Raw genomic sequence first — 19,933 nt, 5'->3', positions numbered from 1 at the left:
AGGTTGGTTCCTATTTCTCTCTGCTGGCTTCTCTGTCATTTGAAGGGAGTGAGATGCAGTTGCTTCTGACAGCTAATAATAGCCTGGCACTATGGCAAACAGCTTAGCTCCCTCTCTTCTCCTCCCCACCCCCTCCAACCCAGCCACCTCATATAAGGGCATGGCAGGGCCCATGGCTCAGTTTTCTCATCTATCTTGGAGGCTGAGCTGGGGAGCCATTGGCTAGAGACTGAAGGGTAATCTAAGCCAGCTGCAGACGTCGCTCACACAAACCCTGGGCTGGAAAGTGTATAGTGCACCCCTTAGTTCTCTTTCTGTGCTGCCTGCCTTTCCTTCTTGCTTGTTCTTGAAACTTTACTGAGATTTCTGGGCGCAAACTCTGTTGCTCCCGTATCGTCTCTTCTGCCATGGCTTCTTGGAAGGCCTGGGTGCTAGGCTTCTTTCTCATCTTGCTGTGCTCATTTCCGCTCCCCAGAGCACAGGGAGAGGAGCAACAGCAGCACCACCACCATGATCAACACCATCACCATGGAGATGTAGAGCATCATACCGACCACCATGAGGATGAACACCATCATCACAAGCAACACCATCAGCACGATGATGATGACAAAGATGGCCATGCTACTCACCATCATGAAGCAGAACATCATCAAGGAAGTCACCCTCCTCACCATGATGATGATGATGATGATGATGATCACCATCATCACCATCATGAACTTCACTATGGGGATCACCATCACTATCCCACTGTCCATCATGATGATGACGATGATGATGATGACGATGACAAGGACCACCATGAACATCATGCCAGCCATCACCACCATCATGATGATGATGATGACGATGACAGCGATGAAGAAAGTAAACACCACCATGACCATCATGAACACCCCGGTCACCACCATCACCATGATCATGACGACGACAGACACCACCATCCGGAACACCATGGTGATCATCATCACCACCCCCACCCTCACCACCACGAAGATGATGATGATGACGACGACGAACACCAGCATCATAAGTATCATGACCACCACCATGAACATAAAGATGATGATGATGACGACGACGACAAGGAACATCACGCTCATGAACATCATGGTAACCACCATCACCACCATGAACACCACCATCATAATCCTCATGGTGACCACAACGATGATGATGATGATGATGACGACGACGATGATAAAGAACATCATGCTCATAAACATCACAGTGACCACCATCACCACCACCACCACGATGATGATGATGATGATGACGATGACGATGATAAAGAACATCATAGTCATAAACATCACAGTGACCACCATCACCATCATGATGATGATGATGACGACGACGATGATGATGATGATGATGAACATGAGCATCATCACCACCCTCATGGACATCATGGTAACCACCATCACCACCACAATCATGATGATGATGATGACGATGATGATGATGACGACGAAGACGATGACAAAGATGAACATCATCACCACCCTCATAAACATCATGGTAACCACCATCACCACCACAGTCATGATGATGATGATGATGACGATGATGACGACGATGACGAAGATGAACATCATCACCACCCTCATAAACATCATGGTAACCACCATCACCACCACAGTCATGATGACAATGATGATGACGATGATGACGACGATGACGAAGATGAACATCATCACCACCCTCATAAACATCATGGTAACCACCATCACCACCATGAACACCACCATCATAATCCTCATGGTGACCACAACGATGATGATGATGATGATGACGACGACGATGATAAAGAACATCATGCTCATAAACATCACAGTGACCACCATCACCACGATGATGATGATGATGACGATGATAAAGAACATCATAGTCATAAACATCACAGTGACCACCATCACCATCATGATGATGATGATGACGACGACGATGATGATGATGATGATGAACATGAGCATCATCACCACCCTCATGGACATCATGGTAACCACCATCACCACCACAGTCATGATGACAATGATGATGACGATGATGACGATGACGACGATGATGACGATGATGACAAGCACCACCATCATAAACATCACAGTCAACACCATCATAAAAAAAAGGATGATGACGACGACGATGACGACGACGACGATGACGACGATGATGAAAAAGCCCATGGACACCATCACCATGGTGGACATCATCACAAAAAAAACAATAATAAGGATAAAAAACACCACCATCATCGCCGTGCTGATAAGGAAGATGATGATGACGAGGAGGAGGAGGAAAGGCATAAGGAAAAGCATCGCAAACATGAAGGCCGTGAGAAAGTCAAGAAGCACCGCAAAGGCAAAGAAGGTGAGAGAAACCCAGTGTTATTTTTGAGGGCAAGCAGATGTGATGTGATGGGAAAGTGTTTATTTTCATTAGGGTAAAAGCTAGACATCCTGACTCCCAGCATCCCCTGCTCTGGCCGACTAAGTTCCCCTCATGTCGCCAACACATTGTGGCTTCAGTTGGCTTCTCTTCCCATAAACACTATTGATTGTGAGAACCTACTTCCTAACTTTTTACTGACAAGGCTCCATAGAGCTACGTAAAAACCCCATCTTCTCTTCAAACACTCTTTGTGAACTTAGTAGCCCACCCCACCCTCTCCAGCTCTCACCTTCTAGGCCTACATATCTTCCAGTTGCCCCATTACAAAACTGTTGACTATAGCTGCGTCTCTCCTTTCTACTGCAGAAGACGATGATGATGAAGATGATGAGGAGTATGAAGAGGGCTCTCTTTGCCACTATTGCAAATTCTGCAAGGTAAGGAAAGGGAATTCCAGTGGACTTTGCTTGGCGGAACAGACTATTGTTGAAAGCTAGGGTGCCTGCTCATGAGAGATGCATGACTCATACCTTTATCCATTCATGTTCAAGTCCAGTGGTTGGTTGATTTATATTGTGATGCCTCTCTGCGCTCTTTCTGGGTCAGGCATACCTGCCTCCTCAATACCTCTCCCTGGAACCAAATTTCAGAAGATTCCCCCATTTTATTTAGATCCTTGATGGAGAGAGGGAATTCAGCCCCAATCTCTGACACCAACAAAGCTTAGCTATGCTGTGGCTTTTTCAGTTATGTTCTTCCTTTGGTGAGAGTCTGTCTGGTTTTGCATATTTTACTGCAGCGCAAGCATGCTCATTCCAAACATTCTAGCACTGTGCTGCATATTTTCTGTGCGCCCTTCCCTACCCTGCCCATGCTACTCTCTTCTCCTTTCAAGCTTCTGTTTGGACAATGGTCAAATAAACTGTTACACGGCAGATCTGTGGTTGCATCTCCTAATGTTTTGATTGTTATTTTTAAAAGCAAGTGGCCAAAAGAAGGAGGTAATAGAACTGGAGCAGCAGCACTGGGGGAGAGGGTGTTTTCCTCTGCACCATTTTCCAAATCAGAATTGTCCACTTGAAGCTGCTATTTGCAATGAAGGAGGAAAGTGGGGGGTGCAACTTAGACCAGGAAAATTGCATAATTGCATGGAGTGGAAGCATTAAATGCCCTCCACTCAGTGCCACTGGACTAATCCACACACCCACCCTCCGTTGCTTTTAAGTGAAAATCAAAACAACGGGAAGTCTGATGATAAATTCTGAACCTAAAAATCCGATCCTTAGCTTGTCTTAATCCTGTTTCCTGTCACTATAGTCTATAGAGGCCCCGGTCACAGGGGGGGGGGGAGCACGGCGAACAAAGCGCAGCTTTTCTGAGCCGCAGCAAAATAGATGCGCGGCAGGGGGATCAGACAGATCCCACGAGCCGCCGCACAGTTGTTCCCCAGCATGATCAGATGCCGGGGGGGAAAGCCATGGGACGGAGAGCGAGGCAGCTGGCTGTGCATGTGCGCGCATGCGCAGGTTGGCCGGGAGCCTCGAATGCTGCGGAAGAAGGGCGCGCCGGCAATCCCACGGCCACCCTTGCTGCAGAGCTTCAGGTAGGTAGTATTCTTTCTAGGGTTTTTTTAATGCGCGTTTCCCCCCGGAAAGGACGGATTGGGGACGGGTGCGTTCCGCTTCCCAGATGTTGCGATGTGATCACGCCCGTTTGATGCGCACCCGATCTGTCCCTCTTGCAGGGCAAAACCTCCCGTGTGACCGGGGCCAGAGACAAACCAGAGGAGATGGGAGTATATACACTCCTTTTTAATTAGGAATACGTAACTGTTCTTCTAGTTTTGGCCATCAATATGTGCATTGCAATATATGTGAACAGGACAGGAATGAGGCCCTTACAGAAAATAGCAGAGTACTTAATGCATTTCGCTCTTGTGTAGCCACAGTCTACATTAAACATTTCCCCATCCATATCACATTCGGCCTGAAGAAAATGTCCTGACCCTTTAATAGAGGCGTGGAAACGGGCAGCTGAAGTTTTTCATGGCATAGAGGTAAATAACGTCACAGGGTAAATACCCTCCTATTAAGCTTCTATTAAACAGAAAAGCCATTTTTCTTCAGGCCACATGACAACCCACTGATTTCTGTTGCCCGGAGTCAGACAATGGTTGATAATTGTGCATGTGTTTTGCTAGCCCCACTTCTCTGCTTTTACATTACTCTGAAAGGCCAAGATAAATGTTTTCAACCAATGTCTCTCCATGTCTGGTAAAGCTTCACCTATTTGATTTCCCCATGCTTGGCTGCACCTAAAACTATAGGAAGAAAGCCAATAAAAATGGCAGCCCTTAAGAATATTAAAGCAGCTGTGGTGGATCAGACTGATGGTCCATCTCGTCTAGCATCCTGCTTCACATAGTGACCAATCAGCTGCCCCAGAAGACCTGCAAGTAGAGCAGAGAGATCAAAACTTTCACCTGTTGTTTCCCCTACGCAGGGACTAGTATTCAGTGGTATAATGCATCTGAAGATCCCATTTAGACCAGTGTAGATAATTGCTATTGATGGACCTGACCTCCAGGAATATGCCTTTTAAAACCACTTGTGCTTGTGACTATCTCTCTGTTCCATTGTACACAGGGGTATAGAATCCCATTGATAGCTGGGATCCAAATTCAGCTTAGTTGTTGCTGAAAGACTTGTCTGAAAGATCTCCCATTATTAGCAGGAAAGTGACTTTGAGTCACCACCTCTACTCTCCAAGAAGGAGATAAGAGAGTGGCTACTGTCTTTCTGTACGTCAGCCTCTTCCATGTGGTCTAAAAGGAGCAACTGTGGTCCTTTCAGTAGTAGTAAAAGCAAGAATGCAGTCATAAACCACTTGTGATTAAAGAAGATCAGGTTGGAAGAGAGCGATAGAGACAGCCAGCGAGGTGTTGGGTTAGGATCTAGGAGGCCCAGGTGCAAATCCCCATTCTGCCATGGAAGCTTGCTGAGTGACTTTGTGCCACTGACTTTCCTGGCTAACTTACCTCACAGGGCTGTTGTGAAGATAAAATGGAGGATGATGTTGTAAGCCACTTTGGGTTCCCACCGGGGAGAACACTGGGATATCAACAAATAGATTGGGGCCTGGAGTGCATGAGTTTGCCAGTTGTTTTCATTGGTAGGGCCACTGCATTATAAACAGCTGTCAGAAACAAAACAGTTACAACTTTTCTCAGGGCCAGTGATGTGAAGAAACTTCCAGTAAATAAAACAGGAAAGCCTAGAACTTTGGACACTTAGGAATGGGGAAAAGACACTGGATATTAGGGAAATCTTTTTGACAGTAAGAGTTGTTCAACAGTGGAATCAGCTACCTAGGAAGGTGGTGAGCTCCCCCTCATTGACAGTCTTTAAGCAGCGGCTGGACAAACAGTTGTCAGGGATGCTCTAGGCTGATCCTGCACCGAGCAGGGGGTTGGAATAGATGGCCTGTATGGCCCATTCCAACTCTGAGATTCTAGGATTCTACAAAATAACTGTAGGGCTGCCAGATGACAACTTCCCAATAGCGCATGTCCCTTTAAACATTACAAGATTGCATGTAGCCCCATGTGCCTTCCGTCTTATTTCTCCACCAACTCTTTTGCCTTGCTACCTTCCTCAAGGATGATGAGTGTGAAGACTGGTGTAGCGGCATTCTCTCCTGTTGCTGGGGTTGCCGAACTGCAACTTGGCGATTCCTCATGTGCTTTTAAATTCACTGCTAAGATCAAGCTGTGCCCTGACCTAGATGGCCCAGGCTAGCCTGATTTTGTCAGGACTTGGAAGCTAAGTGGGGTTGTCCCTGGTTAGTATTTGGATGGGAGACCATCAAGGAAGTCCAGGGTCACTATGCAGAGGAAGGCGATGCCAAAACACCCCTGTTAGTCTCTTGCCTTGAAAACCCTATGGGGTTCCCATAAGTCGTCTCCAACTAAATGGCACTTTTTGCACACAGAAGATCAACCTGTAGCTTCTCCTGCCCCTTCCCTGTGCCTTTTGTCCACTTTTCTCTTGCCTGCTGTGTGGTGTTGCTAGAGCTGATGAGGGAAGACAAATGGTAAAAGAGAAACAGGAGAAGTGTGTTTTGCCTGGTCTCTCAACCAATGTTCCCTCTAAGCTGTGGAGTCTTGTGAGCAAAAATTCTATTTTGTGAGCTACTGGCTTTATAGTTGTGAGCAAGTGATTTGGCTACTGCATAAATTTGTTTGCTCTGGAGCCGTCCTTCCTGAGCTAAGACAAAAATGTGTGAGCCGGAGGCTAAAAAACTGTGAGTTAGCTCGCTCTAACTCAGCTTAGAGGGAACACTGCTCTCAACTCAGCAGTGAACTGAAATGTGCACAGATATGTCTGGGCTGTAGTCAGGCAACCCTGCTCATGAACTTAGAATGTTTTAAGGGACAACTTGATGTGAACTGTGTGAAGAAATGCATTTTATCCTGAGCGGCTGGCAAGGAGCAAAGCCTCCACCTTGTGTTTTAACAGGGTTTTTTTCCTCTAGGCAGAGGAGATTCGCTTGTACCTCAGCCTGCCTTCATCCAAATGCTAATGGGTCTAGGGATGGTCACATTTGCCCCTTCTCCCCCTCTTCTTCAGGAAGGGAGCAGAGAGTTGGGGGTGTTAAATTCTGGAGAGGTTTGAGGAAGGAACTTTCTGGAGACAACAGGAAAAGATTCCTTGACCACAAAGACCTGGTCAAATGGGAGGGGACAGAGAGGCGATAAAAACTCCTTGCTGCAGGAAGGATCGCTCTCTTTCTTTGGGATGCTGCATTTGTGTGAACTCTTAGCCAAGGGCTATAAGCAAGCAGTCATTGGCCATATGTTCACCTGGAAGAGCAAGAGCAAGCTTTAAGGTAATGGTAACTCTGTAGAGAACTAGAACATTTAAGCTAAAGAGCCCGCTCTATATTTTAATAGCTCATAGGGCATGTATAGAGAAAGGGACAGAGGATTTGCATTTTTACCATATTTTTTTTTGTATTCTTGCTCAATCTGTTGCTATGCTAAAAGTATGCTTGTTAACATTTTCTTTTTAATATATACTTTATAACTTTTTAAGCTGGGAACAGTTCTCTGTACCACATAGTCCTCCACCATCTTGAACCCACTATCTGAAGAGGGAAGCCAAAGGGATGGCAGGCATTTGGCAAGCGGCTATTCCTTCAAGGGTGCCCAAGGCATTAATCTGTCCCTGCAGTGACCTGGCACTGGGCAGAGGGAGCCACTGAGGCAGGGCCTCTGAACTTGGAAGGAAAACTGGGAGTCCTGATCCTCTCAATGGGAAATCCCAGCAACAATCAGGTGCTGGTGGTGGGCTACCTGGGAGTGGAAGAAAAGACCCTCTAGGGAGTTGGGAACCCATAGGAGGGCAGGGCGGAATAGGGCCTGCAGGCCAGAGCAGGCACATTCCACCACAAACTGGGCTACACAAAAATTCTCAGGGAGGTTGGGGGTGGGGTGGCTAAAGGGGTTGGGGGGTTGGGAAAGATTACACATTACTGAAGTACCTGCTCTGTATTATGCAGAGTGACTTTGTTGTAGGGCTGCTGACCTCCAACTGATGGCTGGAGATCTCCTGGGATTACAACTGATCTCCAGGTAACAGAGATCGGTTAACCTGGAGAAAATGTCTGATTTGGAAGGTGGACTCTATGGGATTGTACCCCATTGAAGTCCCTCCCCAAATCCTGCTCTCCTCAGGCTCCACCCCCAAAATCTCCAAAACTGGCAACCCCACTTTGTTGGCATTTGGAGGCCAACAGGAAGCCCGGAATAGACAGGGGCACCACAAAGATGAACCACATTTTGATCTTCCAGGTGCCAATAGATTCCTGTCTGGCTTTACTGCAACAGACTAACATGGCTACTGCTTTAGAACTGTGCAAGCCTGAAGAGCTCTAGTGTGGTAAAAATTATCTCTCTCTCATGCACGCCTGTCTCTTTTTTTTCCCCCATCCAGCATTGCGATGAATGTGATAAGTGTCCCTGTAAAGAAGGAGACCGCAGAGAATTTTGTGGAAGCTGCCAGGTTTGTGTTGCAAGCCCCCCCTGCTACAATTGTTCCCTCCCCTGGAAGAAAAAAAAGGTGTGCCACTAGGGTGGATCCAACAAGCTTTTCTGCTGGTGAAAATGACTCTTTCGACCATGCAAAAAGGCTGTGCTGAGGATCCTGAGACCTGTATGGACGTAAGCTGCATGGGACTGGGGGCTATAGTAAGAAGATGAATTGGGTGAGATTGAGCAAAAAGGCTGTCTGGATCCAACCTAGGGATGCCAGCCTCCAGGCAAGACCTGGGGATCCCTTGGAATGACAGCTCAGCTCCAGACTGCAGAGATCATTTCCCCTGGAGAAAATGGCTGCTTTGGAGGGTGGACTCTAAGGCATTGTACCCCACTGAGGTCCTTATCCTCCCCTGGCTCCATCCCCAAATCTCCAGGAGTTCCCAACTTGGATCTGGCAACCCTACCCCCCACATCCCCTACCGGAGGCCAGGGGGGGACCTGGCAACCCTAAATGATTCCATCCCTCCTTGTTTCTGTGGATGGTATCACAGCAGTGCCCTTTCAGCAACTCACTCTGCCCTCTCCCATATTCTTCCCTTTCTTACAGTACTGCCATTACTGTTACGTTTGTCCCGTGTGTGAGACGGCCTGTACACCTGGTGAGTTTTTTCTTTTTTCGCTCAGTACCCTGCTTGTTGATCCAAACCATGCTAAACGATTTACGAAAAGAAAATAATGACCCAGGTTCAAATCCCAACTCCGCTATGGACGCTTGCTGGGTGACCTTGCGCCATTCGCTCTCTTTCAGCCTAACCTGCCTCAAAGTGTTGCAATGATAAAATGGAGGGGAGGAGAATGATGTAAGCCTCTGTGTCCCCATTGGGGGGAAAGGCAAGTTCTAAATGACACATGAATCTGCCTTATACTGAATCAGAGCCTTGGTCCATCGAGGTCAGTACTATCTACTCAGACTGGCAGCAGCTCTCCAGGGCCTCAGGCAGTGGTCTTTCTCATCATCTCTGAGCCACCTGGCCCTTTTAACTGTAGGGGCTGGGGATTGATCCTGGGACCTTCTGTTTATTTATTTGTTTGTTTTATTTATTAAGATTTATACCCCGCCCTCCCCGCAGAGCGGGCTCAGGGCGGCTTACAAGGGGCAAAGCCCATATAAAACAGATAAAAGCAATAAAACATTAATGACAATTAATAAAAATTATACCCAATTTAACAAGATGGTCTCCGGATGATTCTCCAGGGTGATGTTATCCTATAGCTCAACCAGGTAAATCCAGTGGCCACGCAGAAATAGTGGCAGATCTTCCTGGGCCATCCTTAACCCCGATGTTGTCCACCTCATTGGTGGCGGTGGTAGTGGTGGCCCCTATGTGAAAGCCTGGCGGAAGAGCTCTGTCTTACAGGCCCTGCAGAACTGCATAAGGTCCCGCAGGGCCCTGATCTTCTCCGGGAGCTCGTTCCACCAGGTAGGGGCCACCACTGAAAAGGATCTGGTCCTAGTCGTGGCGAGCCTTGCCTCCCAGGGGCCTGGAACCACCAGGCGATGTTGTGCCCTGGACCGAAGTGCTCTTGGGGGCCAAGCAGATGCGCTACCACTGAGCCACAGCCCCTCCCATAAATAAATGTGCAAAAAGGAAATTATGTGCAAATTCCCCTCCCATAAGTAAATGCGCAAATGCAGACATCCTCACATTGCCCTCATCACAATGGGGCAAGGCCAGCATGAGCATACCCTGAAGCGGGGCAGGTGCCAGGGCTGAGAGCTGATCACATGCCTGTCCTGCCAACTGCCTGTGTGCCCTTCCCCCTGTCTTCTGCTTGATGCTTCACTGCCCATGCTCCCTGCCACACTCACTACTGAGCATCTTTAGGGAAGAGTGTATAGGTGGTGCAAAGTGGTGGTGGGTTGGTTTGTTTTTGCTCTGCCCAGTCTATGCTGCCCAGTGCTATAAGAGAAAGGTCATGTGGGAAAGGTTTGCAGGCAGAAGGACACTTAGGTAGACAGGGGAGAGGGAAGGGGGGTGCCAGTAGTGGCCTGGTGAGGGCCCTTCAAAACCTGGGACCAGCCCTGCATGGAACCTGGAATACCATCTGGGTGTCTCGGGGTGTGTTCAGACGTGGCGTTTCAGCCGGCATAAACTGTACCGGTTGGAACCGGTGCAGTTTATGCCGGCTGAAATGCGATCACACTCACCTCCCTTTTGCGGATCCCATCGCTGTATGCCCGCTCACACGTTGCAGGCGTTGGCTTTTTTTTTTTTAACTCAGTTTGAGTATGCGCATAGGCAGCCATTCACAGAATGGCGATCTTTGCGCCTGCTCAAAACACCCCATATTACATTTAAACTTTAAAGGTAAGGACTTACCTTTAAAGTTTAAAGACCAAACTGGCCTCCCTGTAGTCCCAGACTCCTCCGAAACGCTACACTAAGGGCTTAAAAAAAAAAAAACCGCTCAGGGCAAAGCTTCGCCCAAGCGCATATCGCGTAGTTAAAAAAAATGGCGGGGGAAAATCGGAAGCCTCAGGCTTCCGAATGGAAGTGGCTAGACACCGGTGGAGAGCGATCAGACGGAGGGGTACATCGATAGCAACCGTTGTACTCAGGATACCACCACTTGGGGACCTAGTGGCAGAGTACAACGGTTTAAAGGGCTTTACAACTTTTAGGGACGGGAGGCAGATGTTCGCCGTCTGAACGCCGGTAAGTACACCGGTTGGAACCGGCACCTATTCCGTTGTAAAGCCCCCGTCTGAATGCACCCACAGACTGAGGTAGTGGAATTAACATTTTTTGAGGCAAGAGGTAGACAAAGGTAGTGGAATTAACATTTTTTGAGGCAAACCAGGATTTGAATGATCATTTGTGGGCCAAATCTTAATTTTTGTTCCAAGCTAATCGGGGTTAGACCAAACCATGGCTTCATGTTATTTTTGAACCAAGCCGAAGTGCCAGTCTTGAACCAAAGAAGGAAGAAGGGGTTCAAATCCTCCTTCAGCCATGACATTCATTGGGAGGCCTTGGGCTGAGGGAAGGTTGCAGTACCAATGTTATGCAGACGATCACAGACTTTTTCTAATGGGAAGATGTATACTCAGGGCAGGGTGTATTGTTAACCTTAGAAGTAACGAAAGTCTGATTCGTTCCATTTTATCTTTTGCAGGGAGTATTGTAGATGAGTTATCAGGAGCCTTATTTCAGTAAGTACCAAAATTCTACCCCATTCAGTGTCTAATCCTGTGTGTGTGTGTTAAGTGCAGTCAAATAGCTTCTGATTTACAGTGACCCTATGAATTAGTGATTTCTGAAAAGTCCTATTGTTAACAGCCTTGCTCAGGTCTTTCAAATTGAGGACCATGGCTTCCTCATTGACTCGATCCATCTCATGCTGGGTCTCCCTCTTTTCCTGTTGCCTTCAACTTTTCCTAGCATTATTGTCTTTTCTAGTGACTCCTGTCATCTCGTGATGTGACCAATGCTCCCTCTAAGCTGTGGAGTCTTGTGAGCAAAAAATCTACTTTGTGAGCTCCTGGCATTAAAGTTGTGAGCGAGCGATTTGGCAACAGCATAAATTAGTTTGCTCTGGATTCATCCTTCCTAAGACAAAAATGTGTGCGCTGGAGGCTCAAAAACTGTGAGCTAGCTCACACTAACTCATCTTAGAAGAAGAAGATTGGATTTATACCCCGCCCTTCACTACTCAAAGGTGTCTCAGAGCGGCTTACAAACTCCTTTCCCTTCCCCTCCCCACAACAGACACCCTGTGAGGTAGGTGAGGCTGAGAGAACTCTGACAGAGACTGTTCTTTTTCAAGAACAGCTCTTATCAGAACTACGGCTTGCCCAAGGTCATCCAGCAGATGCAAGTGGAGGAGTGGGGAATCAAACCCGGTTCTCCCAGATTAGAGTCCGTGCACTTAACCACTACACCAAACTGGCTTAGAGGGAACCCTGGATGTGACCAAAGTATGATAGCCTCGGCTTAGACATTTTAGCTTTGAGGGAGAGTTCAGTCTTGATTTGGTCTAGAACCAATTTATGTGTCTTTCTGCTAGTCCACAGTATCAGTAAAACTCTCCTCCAAGACCACATTTCGAATGAATTAATTTTCATCCTGTCAGCATTCTTCATTGTCCAGCTTTCACACCCATACACAGTAATGGGGGCTGTTAATCCTAATCCTAAAAAGAAACCATTTGCTGTAAAAATCCCTCCCATTCATATTTGGTGGGACAGTTTCTGCTGGTGGACAGAGGAGAGCCAAGAGCCAACAGATATTCTGTATAAAAAATGTGGTACTTAAACCCTTAGTTCAAATATTGTTTCAACAGCATACCTACTAAATTCTCTGCCAGCCCTCAGTTCCCTCATTCAGTATGTTAAGTGGCAATCATGAGATCACTATGGGCAAGCCTGCCTAGGTCTGGCATGTGGGAAAAGACCTGGAGATTCCATTTACAACACTCAAGAGTTCCTTGGAAGAAGCGCAAGATTCAAACATAGACAAGAATAAACAAAAAAAATGCAATTAAGCCCAAATACAGAACTTGAGAGATCAGAATTTACTCACGAACCTATACTTAGAAGAGGAAGGAGACTAACAGCAGGCATTCAACTCTTTCTTCTCTCTCTTTCAGGACATTTGCCACTATCTTTGAGCGGCAAGAGCATTGAAGCGCCCCCGGTGAAGAGGCCATAAAGGGTGGGTGGGAGCAGGTGACAACCTTTAGGGCCAAACTACACATGGTGAACCATTTTGTAATTCTCCCTCCACAATATTTTCCCCCTTTCCTGCCATTTTGTCTGCTCAAGATGTCTCCTCACCTCTGCTTTTCTTCCTATGGGGGGAAAAGAGACGGGGTTCCCTGTGCAGTAGCTTTTCTCACCTGTTGTCCATTAAAAATTGCCCTTCTCACATTGCTTCCTATCTGTGGAGAAAACATGAAGGGTTCCCTAGTGGGGTTCCCATATTTCCCTCAGGAAGGGTGATTCTTAGTGCACAAAGAGCAGGAGGAACTAAGGGTTAAGGAGTTCTTCCTCAGCGAATCCTCCTCTGATGATTTCAGCCTCCTCCACCTATTTGTCATGAAAAATAACCCAGAAAACCTCCTCTGAAAGACAAAAATCACAAAAGTACTGATCATATGAAGTTTGGCTCTCAAGGGTTAGCTAGGGGTGAGGAAGGGAGGTTCATGTTTGTGAGCTTCTGGGTAGCACTTTTGTGTTCTAACTTGACCCAGTCAGTTGTTTAGAGCTTGGTCATTAGAGCTTCTGAGCAACAGGCCTTCTATCACATGTAGTTAGCTGAAGAGACTGTGGGATAATTTGAACGTTTATGAGGAAGCAGAGACTTCTGTAACACGGCCAATATCCCCCTGAGCTGCAAGTTACAGATTTTAAACCATCAGCAGGACATTGAAAACTGCTTTATTGTGGGAAGGAGGAGGAGGAGATTGGATTTATACCCCGCCCTTCACTACCCAAAGGTGTCTCAGAGCGGCTTACAAACTCCTTTCCCTTCCCCTCCCCACAACAGACACCCTGTGAGGGAGGTGGGGCTGAGAGAACTCTTGACAGAAACTGCTCTTTTTCAAGAACAGCTGTGCCAGAGTTATGGCTTGCCCAAGGTCATCCAGCCAGGTGCAAGTGGAGGAGTGGGGAATCAAACCCGGTTCTCCCAGATTAGCGTCCGAGCACTTAACCACTACACCAAACTGGCAAACTGGGAAGGCAATGAAGCTGAAATATAAGTCGTGTCTGGCCAGGGATCAGTGGCAATTCCTCTTCAAGTGAATACACAGAAATATTATAAGGCACAAGAAAGGCTGATAAACAGTTGTAAATCACCTTTCTTACATGGCCATTGATTATGAATCCCAGTACAACTGAATTTAAAATTGACCAGGGAGGTTGTTGAAGTTTATTGCTTCCAGGGCAAGCCCAGTGCGGCCAAAACTTTGGACTCAACCTCATGGTTTTCTTATGATCCCACACTTAGGGAATGTCCTGCTTTAGCTCCAATCAAAATCTCCTTTCCTCACTCTTGTTAGGGATGTTCCTCCCTGTTTGCCTTTTTTATTTTTAATTTATAGCTATGGCTTTTGTTTTGTTTTCCTGGAGAATAAATTTTTTTTCTTGCTTCTGACACATGTTGCTGCTTTATCTAAAACCTTTTCAGTGGCAATGTTAATGGGGAAAGTAGTGAACTGGTAGGGGGATAAGAACATTTTCACAGAAAAACAAGACTGACATCCCACCATACACACATGCCTCCCCTTCGGCAGCATTTCCCTGCTTGCTTTCCTCTCTTCAGCTCTGCCAGTACTGTTAAGTAGTAAGGTCTACTTCCTTAATTTTCTGTTATTCTGTCCTCTTTCTCAATACCTTACTATGGTAGTTTAGTATTAAATAACTGCTAGATGAGCCTGCAGAAGTGTGGCTGCCTATTAAAGGATAACAGTGGTATGCAGGGGTCATTTTGTAGAAAAAGAGGTGCAGGAGCTCACTAGCATAACTTATTTGCATATGCCACTCCCCCTGACATCACCGGAAGTCAGAAGGCAACAGCCACCGCTCAAGCTCCACTAGACTGTTTTGGATTGCTAGCTAGGGGGGGGGGGCAACAGACATGCAGATCTGCCCTCACAGAGGAGGGAGAGCTTGTACCTGAATAAAACTTGGTCTTAAAGTTGGACTGTTTTAGATTGCTGGGGGGGGGGGGCGGCGCACAGATCTGCCCTCTCACAGATCTGTGCCAGAGAGAGAGAGAGAAATGAGGAGCGAAAGAGAAAAAGAAAGAGGAAGAGACGGAAATAAGGAGGGAAACAGGGAAAGAAGGACAGAAGGAAAGAAGGAGGGAAAGAAAGAAAGAAAGAAGGGAAAAGGAGGAAAAGAAAGAAAGAAAAAGAAGGAGGAAAAGAGGGAAAGAAAGGGAGAGAAGGAGCAGGGGGCGGGGCTTGTTGCATGTGCCCGCCCCCTGGGCTCATTACTGCCGGAGCTCTGCTCCTGTGCGCTCCTGCAGGAAATGACCCCTGGTGGTATGAAAAGACAATAAAAGTGATCAAGAGCTTGGAGCACCTTTCTTACAAAGAAAGCTAAAGAGTTTGGGATGTTTCAGATTAGGAAAAATATGACCAAGGAGGAAGGGGACATGATAGACATTTATAATATTACACATTGTGTGGAGAAAGGGAATAGAGAGAACAATGTGAGCTGCTGCCAGGCAATGTGAGCTGCCCTAAGCCCGCTTCCGGGGAGGGCGGGTTATCTCTCCTTATATATAATTGAATAGTGGGTGCCAAAGTTCTAATTCTAAAATGCACTCCCTTAGTGTATGGCTGATGGCTTTTTTCAGCATATCCCCTCCACCCAGGGGCTGGTGAAAAGTACTGCCATCTTGGAGTTAATGTTGTGTTTGGCAGATTTTTAAACTATTCTGATGCTGTTTTAACTCAATATTATTGTATTTATTTCTGATGTAAGCCGCCCTGAGCCCTGTTTGCAGGGAAAGGGGGACGATAAATTAAATATAATAAATAAATAAAAATAAACTTTTTCTCCCTCTTCTATAATACTGCCACACAGGGAAGCTGATGGGCAGTAGATTCAGGACAGAGAAAAAATACAATCATGCCGTTATCTCATGGAATTCACGACCACAAGATTAGATGGGTTTAGAAGCAGATCAAACAACAAAGAGCTCCAAGCATAGCTAAATGGAATCTCCACATTCAGAGGCACTGTGCCTTAGAATATCAGCTGCTGGGAGAGTGGCAACAAGGGGAGGCTTTGGCTTCTGTGTGCTCATTCTAAGGGATCTAGTTGGCCACTGTGGGAAACAGGATACTGGAGTAGATGATCTGATCCAACAGGAAATGAACACATGAGGCTGCCTTATACTGGGTCAGATCACTGATCTGTCTGCACTGACCGACTGCAACTCTCCAGGGTCTCAAGCTAAGATCTTTCACATCACCTACTATTTAACCCAGTGGTGTCAAACTCATTTGTTATGAGGGCCAGATCTAACATAAATGTCACTTTGTCAGGCTGGGCCATGTGTGCCATAAAACATAATGCCAGGTACCAGAGATATAAACTGTATAAAGGACAGCAGCTGGTAAGCTCCGAGTTGTATCCTCTCTGCAAGGCCCCATAGGCTGGGAGGGTGTGTGTGCGCAAAGGAAATCCCATATGGGTGGGCAGGAGAGCCAGTGGTGCTGCACTGGGCAGAGGCTCCCACGCTGCTTGACTATTGCAGATGGGGTTATTCCACCATGCTGAAACCACAATCAGAGTGGCTCCGCCCACTCCCCCCTCGAGCAGTCTCCTGTTCCCTCCCTTGCACTAGTTGCTCACGGGCCACATAAGAGCCCTGGATGGGCTGGTTCTGGCCCCCGGGCCTTATGTTTGACACCTCCAACCTAACCCTTTGAACTGAAGATGCTGGGGATTGAACACGGGACCTCCCGCATGCAAAGCAAGTACTCTGTCACAGAGCCACGGTACCATCCTTAATCACTCAAGATTTCTGCCCTCCTGAGCAAAAATAGTTTTCAAGGCAGCACAGACCCTTACTAAAACCAGGCTAGCTCTGCCAAGCCTCCAGGTGAGGCCTAGAGTTCTCCTGGAATCATGACTAAACACCAAACTTCAGACATCTGTTTTCCTGGAAGGACAGGCAGCTTTCAAGGGCAGACTTTACGGCATTGCATCCCCTCGGAGTTCCCCAAAATCCACCCTCCCTGGGCACTGCTGCCAATCTCTTGTGGAGGCAATGTGGACTGAAGTGTTCGATGGTTGGTGCTGGAGTAAACTACCGTCATTTGAAAAGCCACGTGAGAGAACATCTTGGCCTGCTTGGTGCTGTGCACAGCTGGTGTCCTTCTTCCCCACAAGAGGGGCACTGGTTCATTTCAGTGATGCAGCAACCATGAACAGTGATGTTTCCCGATGCATATTTCTCATCTTTTGACCATGATCAAGGGCTGTGCATTTCCTCTTTCTTTGCCCCTTATTTTGAACAGTGCTCCTGTATTTGTATGAAGAAAAAAGACCCCATGGGTACAAGAGCAGCCTCAGTTTTCAGCAATGGCTGTGGCTAGTTTGGAATTTAATAAACAGGACCTGTGTGAAACATACGCCTGCCTTGTGCTGCCACCTTAAGTCCTTTTCAGATGTTACAATCATGCATACGGGGAACTAACCAGCTGTAACTACTAGGAGTGCCTGTTATCCGCAATGCTCCTGATATCATATTCACCATAGGTGCACAGCTTCACTACAAGCAACCCCTGAAAAAATACAGAGATGTGTTCGCATGTACCGAGGTAGTATGCTCACAGTAAACATGCACATTGTTCCTGTTTGCATATCATGGAGAACTCATGTATGGAAAAGATCGTGGGTAATGCACGCTCCCCCCTGTGCACTATTGGTGGGTGCCTGCTACATGTGACTATAATGTCTCGAAAAAAAGGCCTTGATTCTCTTTGTATATGATATCCAGACCATGCATGTTGCAATATGGATGTGGGAGGAAGGCTCTGGTTTCAGCAGACACGACTTTGCTAATTTCTCTTTGTAACAAAGCTGGCAAAATGCCCACTGCTAATAGGATGAAAGGAAGGAATCGCAGAGGGGGAGGCCTGTATATTATAGACAGCCTGGTGGTTGCGAAGCATTGTTGTGATCGTGACACAAAAGCACAGCCAGCCACTGTCAAGGTGAGCAGTAGGATCTGTATCATTGTTATGTTTGGTGCTTTTAACTCACACCCTCCCAGCTGAACAGCAGTGGCTTATCAGCCCAGTACACAGAGTGCACCAGGGTACTCAGTGTCCGGGATAAGACAGAAAGTTGTACATCTTCTCAGCGAAAACCAGTCAGACCATAGGTCCGCCTAGTTCAGTATGTCCTGTTCTGAATGGCAGCAGCTCTTCAGGGTTGAAGATGGTCTTCCCCAACGCCTGCAACCAGCGATCCTTTAATTTGGAGATGCCAGAGATGGAACCTGGCACTTTCCACATGCTAAGCTCGTGCACGTCCAGCTGATGGTGCAAGTACGATTCCACAGAATTAAAGGGGAGCCATCGAAAACATAGCCAGCTCTTTGCTACAAAGCCCTTTTCTGTGCTCTGTTTCTTGGTGTGATGCCAAGGGGTGAAAACAATCTCAGGCTTTTAAAAGGGCTGAGATGAATGTGTGGTCAGAGATTCCCTGACTGGATCTCCTGTGGAGCATTTAAAAAAAACCACCTTCACGGCGCTGGCAATTTGATCAGGGATGGAGCATTGGGCTGTGTCTAAGCCTGTGGCAGTGGTGAGGGAAAGATCTACCATCTCTAACCACTCAAAGCAGATACACCAGGCTGATAATCTGAATTGTGGGAGAGGGTGATCTGTTTACAAAGTCTTCTTTTGGTGTGTGTCCCCAGGGGAATCACCCCAGTAGGACACAGTGCCTCCCTTGTTGCTAGAATGAAGTTGGTTGGTGACCCCATAACGTGGCTTTCATTATCCACACAAAGGCCAGTCAGTTTTGGATCTTAGATGCCAATCCTAAGCAGGTCTACTCAGAAGCCTACTCAAGTCTTTTCAATGGGGCTTACTCTCAGGAAAGCCTTCTGAGGGTTCACTGATAGCAACAGGGATCCTTTGGCCTGGGTCTATTGCAGCCATCGCTCCCGAGAGAGCTCCTTGTTCTCAAATGAAACAAAAAACCTGCACATCCTGGTCAATGTTTTCAAACTTTTTTTCTTTTTTGTCGGTTTTTTTTAAACATTTCCTATCACTCGCTCCGCTTCTGCCCCTTCCTCTCCCCCCTCACCTTGAGGCAAACAGGACGCTGAACACACCAGAAGAAGCACTTCCCTTCCTGTACCTCAGCTTCCTGTCTGCCCCTCACAATCTGCCTGAAAGGTGTTGTTGGTTTTTTTTTTTTGTCAAGATTGAATTTTTTTTCTCCCCCACTTCATGCAAAACAACCCCCTTTGGTTTGCCCCTCACCCCAGCACACCCTTCCCCGGTAAATAAAATAAAATTTAAAAACCATTAAAAAAAAACAGAAGGCAGAAAATATAAACATCAAATGAAAATTACGGGCGTGCAGGGGAGAGGGGGTGGGTGGGGGACGGATACATTATTAAATTAACAGAGAACTTGTAACGTCGGTCAGAGGAAAAAAAAAAAGAGAAATTCAATTTACACGAGATTCCACAGCACAGATATACACAGAAAATACAACTCTTATATTACAATTGTCTTGGAGGGCAGGAGTCTGTGTGCCATATCTTTAAAGTCCAGAGGTGTGGTACCCACCCCCAGGCTGAGATCTCCCCCTTTCAGTTTGAGCCTCCCAAACCTGAAATGCCACCCCCTCCCCCCCTTAGAGCCACCCCCCTCCCCACAAAGGTTCCACATTCTGCCATGAGAGTTTCTGCCCACCGAGCCAGATCTGTAAGTCTTCCATCCGGCATAACTTCACCCCCA

The 19,933-nt window shown here is 46.9% G+C and overlaps 1 protein-coding gene across 1 annotated transcript; it reads left to right on the top strand.

Moving 5' to 3' along the window:
• The first annotated feature begins 474 nt into the window (after positions 1-474).
• Positions 475-13,941, top strand: LOC107120469 (flocculation protein FLO11-like). Its single transcript, XM_015423177.1, has 6 exons — positions 475-2,373; positions 2,761-2,831; positions 8,388-8,456; positions 9,039-9,090; positions 11,609-11,645; positions 13,082-13,941. The coding sequence occupies exons 1-5, from the start codon at positions 559-561 to the stop codon at positions 11,618-11,620; spliced, it is 2,019 nt and encodes a 672-aa protein (XP_015278663.1). The 5' UTR covers positions 475-558; the 3' UTR covers positions 11,621-11,645; positions 13,082-13,941.
• The last annotated feature ends 5,992 nt before the right edge of the window (positions 13,942-19,933 follow it).

This window comes from Gekko japonicus, unplaced genomic scaffold, assembly GCF_001447785.1.
Source record: "Gekko japonicus isolate JY-2015 unplaced genomic scaffold, Gekko_japonicus_V1.1 scaffold1358, whole genome shotgun sequence".
Classification (NCBI taxonomy): Eukaryota; Metazoa; Chordata; class Lepidosauria; order Squamata; family Gekkonidae; genus Gekko; species Gekko japonicus.
The sequence above is the reverse complement of the archived record's forward strand: the minus strand, read 5'-3'. Positions and strand labels throughout refer to the sequence as shown.

Coding starts and splice junctions, on each gene's coding strand:
- LOC107120469 (XM_015423177.1), top strand. CDS start 559: ATGAGGATGAACACCATCATCACAAGCAACACCATCAGCACGATGATG. Junction 2,374..2,760: donor GCACCGCAAAGGCAAAGAAG/GTGAGAGAAACC, acceptor TTTCTACTGCAG/AAGACGATGATGATGAAGAT. Junction 2,832..8,387: donor ACTATTGCAAATTCTGCAAG/GTAAGGAAAGGG, acceptor TCCCCCATCCAG/CATTGCGATGAATGTGATAA.